The sequence below is a fragment of the Carassius carassius genome, chromosome 17 (assembly GCF_963082965.1).
Source record: "Carassius carassius chromosome 17, fCarCar2.1, whole genome shotgun sequence".
Classification (NCBI taxonomy): Eukaryota; Metazoa; Chordata; class Actinopteri; order Cypriniformes; family Cyprinidae; genus Carassius; species Carassius carassius.
Window position 1 is genome coordinate 30,956,949 of NC_081771.1, and position 9,226 is coordinate 30,966,174.

Consider the following 9,226-nt stretch of genomic DNA (forward strand, 5'->3'; position numbering starts at 1 on the left):
AGGATATTACAAAAAGGATTTCCATAAGTTTTCCAGGTCTGGAAATCAGTTTTACAATCTTTGATAATTCCAGGTTTTTCAGGGCTGCGGGAGCTCTAAAGTAGCAATTCCTTACAGCCTTTAAATGCTTGTTTTATTTTTGTCTGTTACCAGAAATTCTTAAAGTAGTCAAGTGGTTCTCAACCAGAGGGCCACAAGATGACTTAACATGATACAAGATGAGCAAACAACTACAAACGAAGATGCATGTATATACTGCTCAAAAAAATTAAGGGAGCACTTAAATGTAACCCACTAGTGTTCCCTTAATTTTTTTGAGTAGTATATTTATTTAAATGTTTTCTCTCCAACAACTATGATTTTTATTTAAGAACCAAGAACCTTGAGTGTAAAAAGTGTTTTCCAGAATAGGAAAGTCATGGAAAGTTTTAATTTAACATAACTTGGAATATATATATATAATATAATCTTGAACAACTGGAAATTGCAAATTCGTTTTAAAGTGAACACTGAACATTCCATTTTTGAAAAATCCAGAATTATGGAATTTTAATGATTCGATTGTATATTGCAACTCTTACAGTTGCTGTCAAAAGTTGTATAAAGAGATACCTTGTATAAAAAAAATCTTAGCTACGGAGTCCGAAAGACTACATGACTTCAACCCAGACGATTTTATGGCCAATAGCTGTCATTTTCAGCACCAATAATTAATAACGGCTTGTCTCATTAAACATTCTACCAGGTTCCATCTGTAAGTTATCCTTGTTCATAAAGTACATTTTATTTTTTAAGGATTAAGTGAAATGTATAAAACAAGTGTTATCTATTTATTCTACTTCTTTCTAGAAGTTGATTCTAATATGTCAGTTGTGGCAGTCGGTGGTTAAAGATTTCTGCTTTATATCAGGGCTCTGATCATTGATGGGTTTTATTTGTGATGACCTTCTAACTGTACGCCCACATACTGTCCATCCTTATCCAACCTGCGGCCTAAAAATGAGCACTGACCACTGAAATACTTTATCGATTTACTATGGTAAAAGCAAGGAACTGCTATGTGATTTCATGCAAACTAAATTTAAACATATGTAACTTATACTCAACTCCAAAATTAAAGAGACCGAGACAGCCCTAGTGTAAAACTGGGTAGTTTATTGCTTGTGTATGTTTGAATAAGAGATTCCTTCACAATCTTCAAACTGCACAAGCACACATTCAGCGCCCGAGCGCATTTGTAACTATGTTTCCTACATTGTGACAGCAGAGCTATTATACAGAGAGTGTGTGAGAGCACGCGAGAGAGAAACGGAGGCCCAGAGCCCAGTCTGACCATGAATGGAGTTGTTTCTGAGGAAGTCAAAGCATTCGAAACAAACGGTGCAAAGAAAGAAAGTCAGACATTACATTGTAAAATCACATAGCAATTGATAATAACAGGGAATGCTATACTAACATTTGAAAGTTGATTACAGGATATACAGAAAGAAAAAGTACGAGATGGCACTGATTCTGAGGAGAGCGCAAACCAGACATACAGCTATCTCAGTTTTTTTTTTTTTAAATGTATTTTTTTTTTACATCAGCCGTCCTTCCACACACTGATTACTCGCAGACACTGGCGTCTCTCAACAGAACTGTGTTTATCTCTGTGTGCATGTTCATACACTGGAATCTTTTTGTACTGAATAAATACAAGAGAGAGACGTATGGAGGGACGCCCTCCGACCCCAATCCAGCCGTTACGAGGACCCTGGGGCCGCCTGCGCATCTGTCGCAGCAGGCTTCTCTGAAGGCGTGTCTTTGACCGCAGACGTGAGCGTGGCATCCAGAATGAGCGCTGGAGTCTGCTGGGCAGCTAAAGAGACTGGTGGGATGTGGTCAGATGGTGCCAGGGAAGATGGCAGCGTGACCCCGGGCATGCTGGGAAGTGTGGAAGGGAGAACGGTGTGCATGGGCAGAGCAGAGAAGCCGGGCAGGTTCAGAGGAGGGAGAGGAGGCAAACCTACAGACAGAGAGATCACATCAATATTCAGCTGTTTTAATAAAGTCACAGAAATTAAAAGAGGTTTTTCACTATGCCTGGTTACGTTACACAGGGTTTCTGCAAATCTAAGGCTTTTTAAGACCTTGTTAAGGACCCGCACAAATAAAATTAATACAGTACGTCTATTCACAACAGATCTCAAGATAAATCATGCATCTCAGATTATTTTACTTGATTAAACAGGCCATAGCACACAATCAACAAAGTTTTAACTCTGCTTATTAGCCAAATGGGAACTGCAAATAATATACTCAAATCATTCAAGAAATTAAGAAGAACAACTCAAAGAAATTTTAAAGAAATTTTATTTAATATATAATTAAATTGCTCCATGTCCCAACTTTGCCTAAATGCATCTACTTTCGGAAATCCAAATAAAGTGCTTTTGCTTTGACATGACTGCTTCAACACTGAGTTACTGAAACCACGCCTTCTTTCTTTGTGTGAACATATGGGGCGGCGTTGGTAAATCTTCTCACATAGTGACGTAGAGATGTGGGGCGTGTTTTAACAAGTCGTTTTTAAGGCCGGAGTCTTAACTTTGATAAAAAATATCTCTTTGGTTTTGAGACTTTAGTCTTTGCAACTTTACAGATCTTCATGCACCAAGAGCTTCTAACACTCCACAGAGAAAGGAGAAATTGAAACAGCATCATATGACCCCTTTAAAAAAATTTATTTGTAGTGTGCTTTGTCATATCTATTACTTTTTTGTATGTTTGTTCCCTTTTATTATGTCTACTGTACATAGTTTTTTTTTAATGTTTGAGTTATTTTAATATTTCAACTTAGTTTAGTTGTTTTAGTATTTTCAAAAATAAAATGAGAAAAAAAAAGTATTTGAAAAAATATCTATTTATAATATATCAATTAATGTTTATGTAATTAAAATAATATTAAAAGAGATTTCTGATCCTCCACAGACAGCAAGGGTCCTACCGAGATCAAGGTCCATAAAAGGTACTGAGAACATTGTTAAAATAGTCCTTGTGACATCAGTGATTTAACTAAGTTTATGAATTTCTATGGAGGGCCTGGAAGCTCTCGGATTTCATCAAAAATATCTTGATTTGTGTTCGGAAACCCTAATGGTTTTGGAATGACATGAGGGTGAGTAAATGACAGATTTTTCATTTTTTGGGTGAACTATCCCTTTAAGGAGATGCAGAAACCCTGTCTAAGTGGGCAGTTCTTGGTCAGAATAAGCTGTAATATAGATCTGGTGTGTGTACCTGCTGTAGTGGGAGGTAACCCACTGATTCCAGCTAACGATACAGCGCTAAGGTCCGGTAACGGTAGATTGAGGTTTGGGAGGTTAGTCAGGTTTGGCAGGGGAGGGAGGCCAGACGGTAAGGACATCAAACCTGAAGACACAAAATCTAAATCATTTAGCCACATGAATATTTGAATATCATACCTACTATGGAATTGTATTCCCTTAATAAACAAAACAGAGAGAGTGCATGTTCTTTACCTGGTAAGGTGGTGGAGGGGCTGACAATGGGAAGGGGTCCCAGCCCAGGGGTCACCTGAGTGGGCAGCAGGGGGACTGTGGGAACACCTGCCAGAAATGACAATCATTTTAAATTTTGCACTAAATGCAATGAATTAAATCATGAATTATGCACAACGTATGAAAAATATGAAGCACAAAATAAAAGCAGAAAAAAATGGACCTGTGTGGAGCTCACTGGGTATTGAGGGAGAGCTGAGTGACAGGCCGGACAGACTGTCCTCAAGCCCTGTGGGAACAGGCTGTGACACAGGGGGCGGAGTCACCGCAGACAGCTGAACCTAAACAAAACATCACGGAAGTCAAACGTCTGACCACATCGATCCGAATCACCATGTGACACTCGTGCTAACCTCTGTGAAGCCATCCTTCAGCGGGCTGGCCGGCTCACAGGGGGTCTGTCCGGGGAAGCTGATGTTCTTGCCTTCTTCGAAGGGCCGAGTAGGGATTCTGTGCAGGTATCCGTAGCCGATACCACAGCCGAGACTGAAGGAAGGAAATAATCATGTCAGACATGTGCACAGAGACAGGAAGCAAAGAAAGTGAGAGAGATTCACACACACCTGCCCTCTCCACCCCAGGCACCGTTGGGTGTGATGACCACTTCTCTGCAATTGTCCGTGTCAGTGTTGTAGACGTAGAGTTTCAGGCCTTTGCCCTCGTGGGTTTCTATCAATGAGAATAAGTCCTCTGACTGAAGAAAAAGAGCACAACACCCACAAAATGAAAAATCTTTTTGGGCCAGTTGATGAAGCAGTCATTTGCCTTTTGAGTTAGTGCTGCTGTGCCACTAAAATTTTTACACAATGATTAAAAGATTCATTTTTTAATACCTTGTAACAAGAACATTTGCTTTTCTGTGATCTTTGTGAGGTTCACTGTTGCAAATTCTGCTGATTTGTCATCAAAATGTCATCTAGCTGGCTAACACAGATGACTTCTTATTTTAGTATCATTTATATTCTATTATAGTAATTATTTATATTTTGCATAAGCATTTTTTAATATGTTCAGATTAAATTTTAGTTTACGTTTCATTAATTTTGTTAGTTTTATTAGATTTTTAAACTTTTATTTGAAGTTTTAGTCATTTTAGACTTTTCAGTTTTAAACTTATTTCAGTTTGTTGCCACAACACATTTTTTCAAAATTGATTTTTTAATAGTTTAAGCTAACTATAACTACTGCTGGTTTCAACACTAGCATTGTGTTGAACTACAAAGCAATTATTTTGGCATTGCAAGCCATCATTTAAGAAAATCTGTGCTCATGGATTTTTGAAATCAGATTTTAGCTGTGTAATTCACACAGTAATTTTTTTTTTTTAATGGAATTTGTAAAGTGAACATAACATTTATTAAAAAATACAATGTCTCCAATATTAAATTTCTAATGCACTGCTTAAAATTTCAAACAGTCTTTTTATATTATTAATGAATAATGACCACAACAATTTTTGGTAATTTCAGCTATTTTCTGTGGAGTCTGAAAAACCAGCGTTTGTTTGCAAATCATAATTCTAATCTATATTTGAGCTGCAGAGAGTGACATTCTTTGACAATTCATCCAAAACCAAAAAACACATGTACTCTAGAATTTTAGTACATTTTCGTAGGTCTGTACGCCACATTGATCAAGACATCTGAAAAGGAGTATAAAATGAAGAGAGAACCGAACCTCGTTCATGACTGTGTCTGCTCCGATGATGTAATCCGTGTGTGGTCTTAAACCTGCTAATGCTGCTGGAGAATTTGGCTCCACTTCCTACAAAAACAGGTAAATTATGCATAAAAAACTAGGTTTGCATTACATCTTACAGCTCGACCGACCAGTCTGCTTTACAATAACACACCCTTTTCAAACACTTTGCTGAATTACAACTAATTGACCATAAGTTGTTCACAAAATGCGTTCAAAGCAGGCATGCTATTTTCATCAAACCCCACCCTTACAAAATATGCAGTGTAAATACCTCATGCCTTCAGCTTTCTCTGATTGCATTCAGCACTCTTTCATTCACTCACCAAAACATGCCAGACGTTCTCATTGGCTCCCTCAAAGCTGCAGAAGCGGATGCTGACCCCCAGAAGACCCTGACCACCCCACATGTTGCTGGGAGTAACAGTGGCTTCCCGCAGCTCCAGGGTTTTGCTGCTGTACACCAGCATCTTTACCGGTTTTTCAACACTAGCCTTCAGTACGTCTTTCAACATGTCATTATCCTTGTTCTTAGTAGAGAAAAAAAGCAAAAATACTACTGATGGTTTGACATTTCTACTATAACTAGAAACATGTGGTTCAGGTGTCAGTTTTTACAATGGCTTCAAATGTTGTTCATCCAATCAGATTTTACAGCCAGAACAGTCAGTTTTACTGTTTAGAGTCTCTAAATCATTAGATTTTCATTTATAATGAGTTTAACTCAATGCATTATCCCATGAGTGTCATTATTACACAGTTATTCAATACATTTGATTTTCCATTTGAAATTATTAACACCTGTTCATTCAGAGTAAATCAAGCTTGCTTCTCAGCTCAGCAAATAGCAGATAAATGAAAGAAGACCCTCACTATGGTCAACAAACCTACCAGTCTGGTGTTGTTGATAGACACAATGAAGTCAAAGAAGGGTTCGAGACCTGCTCTATGACCGGGAGAATTCTCCTGCACCTGCAAAACACAAAAAAACACCCCATTTAACATTAAAAAAAAACAATGAATGATCCAGTAAAATCAAAAACAAATATTCCAATCGTCTGGCAAAACTCTAAATTGGCATTTAACATAGATCATGAAATAATAAGCTTTGCAACAAGTAAATGTCAAAGTAGACACTTAAACTTTCAGATCAGATTCCTGGCTGAGATGTCAAGTATTAAAAGAAGCAGTCATGCACATAATTATAAAAAAATCAGATGCGTGTAGGAACAGCATGTTATTTCCTACATGTTTCACGTGGATCATAAGCAAACTGCAAAAGTTGGGCCAATTTGAGTTATGACAGATTAAAACTAAACATTTAAACTGTGAAGCATCATGACATGCTGTAGCTTCTTCAACAGTCCGTCCAACAATTTCAGAAAAAAAAACACACTGTACAGTAGGATAAATGAAGGTGTGCTTTTAAAGCTGTATCAGTCTTTGCACGTCAAATGCTGAAAATTCCCATGCACAATATATACAGAAATGTTCGTTTAGCCACATTAGCGTTTAGCCAGGCCGCACTGACATCCGCGGCCTCGATTTGAACTGTGTGTGCCGCTAGCGACTCGAGAAGTACCGCATGAGTGAAATGAGACGCACTCTAAAACACACTCACTCTGAGAACGTGATAGCCCTCCGAGCCACCTCCGGGAATTTCCACGCTCTGTGATCCCCCCATGATCCCCGCTCCGTGTCACCGGTGAGAATATTATCCGTTTTAATGTTTTAACTCCCACCAGCCGGTTTGTGCACAGACACGTCGGAGTCTCGACGGCGCTGAATGACGTGGCAGTGCAAGAAGGAGGGCGCGTGCTTATGTGGCGCACAGGTGAGACTGGAGCGAGCGTTTTGTCATATTATTAATAACGAAATCATGGTTTATTTCTAGTTTCTAAGTGTAAAACATGTGAACCATAGGCTATACAAGTATAGAACGCACAGTTAGCGATGTCGAATTCGTGAACGAATCATTCACGTGAGTCGGATCTTTTTGACGAGTCGTTCGAACCGTCCACACACTTATCTGAATGATTCGTTCACCGAGCAGTTCTGTTGAGTTAACATAAACCTTTTATGTCTTCATAAATGCCTTTCTTTTCTGTGTTTGTGTGTATAATAAAAATAATAGACATATTTTTGAATCTCCAAACATTGGATATAGAGTATAAAATTGTACAAAATGTTAACTTATGGTATGATTTTTTTGTTAAACAAAAGCATAAAGAGCAGAGATCAAATAGCGCTTCCTGGAGGAAGTCAAATATGTGCAACATGCTTCCAAATGCTTCATTCCTTCGTCACACTGTAGATGTGCTGCCTTGTGGCAAATAAATGATAATACACAGAGCAGGAAACTATAGACAAATCGAAAACTTGTTAAAAGTCATGTTAAATAGACTGTAAATCTCACTATTGCAAATAATTTTACAGCTGAACTTTCCTTTGATATTTGTATAATGTTTACATTTAATTTTTGTGATCCAAATAAAGTATAAATAACACAAAGTACATTGTACAGTATTTTGAAGATAGTAACATGGTAATTTTATTATGCTGCCCATGGTGTCTAATATGGGATGACTTATTTATATAGTAGCATTATAATACCATTACAATTATAATAGCATTATATCTATATTTTTCTGATAGGACCATGTTCCATGGTAATTTCATGGCATAAGAATATGATAATCATTGGGTATTAAGGTTGTTCTATATATATCAAATTGCAAAGGTTTTATCAACTTACACCATTATTTGTTTTTAAGTATTTTTTGCCACAAATAAGTATTTTTTTCGAGGGCATTTTGATAGTATATTTCATATATAAACCAGATTTAATTAGTAATTAAAAAAGGTATATAGCCAAAATATATGAATATGCGTGATATATAGTGAAGCTGTTTACAGCATGTTTTTAACCTATACACTCACCTAAAGGGTTATTAGGAACACCTGTTAAATATTTCATTAATGCAATTATCTAATCAACCAATCACATGGCAGTTGCTTCAATGCATTTAGGGGTGTGGTCCTGGTCGAGACAATCTCCTGAACTCCAAACTGAATGTCAGAATGGGAAAGAAAGGTGATTTAAGCAATTTTGAGCGTGGCATGGTTGTTGGTGCCAGACGGGCCGGTCTGAGTATTTCACAATCTGCTCAGTTACTGGGATTTTCACGCACAACCATTTCTAGGGTTTACAAAGAATGGTGTGAAAAGGGAAAAACATCCAGTATGCGGCAGTCCTGTGGGCGAAAATGCCTTGTTGATGCTAGAGGTCAGAGGAGAATGGGCCGACGGATTCAAGCTGATAGAAGAGCAACTTTGACTGAAATAACGTTACAACCGAGGTATGCAGCAAAGCATTTGTGAAGCCACAACACGCACAACCTTGAGGCGGATGGGCTACAACAGCAGAAGACCCCACCGGGTACCACTCATCTCCACTACAAATAGGAAAAAGAGGCTACAACTTGCACAAGCTCACCAAAATTGGACAGTTGAAGACTGGAAAAATGTTGCCTGGTCTGAGTCTCGATTTCTGTTGAGACATTCAGATGGTAGAGTCAGAATTCGATGTAAACCGAATGAGAACATGGATCCATCATGCCTTGTTACCACTGTTCAGGCTGGTGGTGGTGGTGTAATGGTGTGGGGGATGTTTTCTTGACACACTTTAGGCCCCTTAGAGCCAATTGGGCATCGTTTAAATGCCACGGCCTACCTGAGCATTGTTTCTGACCATGTCCATCCCTTTATGACCATCCCTTCGTGCCCTGGATGTGCATCCCACAAATCTCCATCAACTGCAAGATGCTATCCTATCAATATGGGCCAACATTTCTAAAGAATGTTTTCAGAACCTTGTTGAATCAATGCCACGTAGAATTAAGGCAGTTCTGAAGGCGAAAGGGGGTCAAACACAGTATTAGTATGGTGTTCCTAATAATCCTTTAGGT

The 9,226-nt window shown here is 38.2% G+C and overlaps 1 protein-coding gene across 1 annotated transcript; it reads right to left on the reverse strand.

The window, feature by feature from the left end:
• Positions 1-1,135: 1,135 nt before the first annotated feature.
• Positions 1,136-7,227, reverse strand: LOC132090928 (Golgi reassembly-stacking protein 2-like). The gene is made up of 10 exons (XM_059497692.1): positions 6,880-7,227; positions 6,150-6,230; positions 5,585-5,788; positions 5,238-5,324; positions 4,124-4,254; positions 3,914-4,046; positions 3,724-3,841; positions 3,522-3,608; positions 3,280-3,411; positions 1,136-2,005 (listed from the first exon to the last, which is right to left on the reverse strand). The coding sequence occupies exons 1-10, from the start codon at positions 6,940-6,942 to the stop codon at positions 1,743-1,745; spliced, it is 1,299 nt and encodes a 432-aa protein (XP_059353675.1). The 5' UTR covers positions 6,943-7,227; the 3' UTR covers positions 1,136-1,742.
• Positions 7,228-9,226: the final 1,999 nt, after the last annotated feature.

What these genes read in the sequence shown, in the direction of transcription:
- LOC132090928 (XM_059497692.1), bottom strand. Translation starts at nt 6,942, where the DNA reads ATGGGGGGATCACAGAGCGTGGAAATTCCCGGAGGTGGCTCGGAGGGC. An exon ending in AGGGCTATCACGTTCTCAGA is followed by an intron (nt 6,231 to 6,879) that starts GTGAGTGTGTTT and finishes TGTGTTTTGCAG; the next exon opens with GTGCAGGAGAATTCTCCCGG. An exon ending in CAGACACAGTCATGAACGAG is followed by an intron (nt 4,255 to 5,237) that starts GTTCGGTTCTCT and finishes CTTTTTCTTCAG; the next exon opens with TCAGAGGACTTATTCTCATT.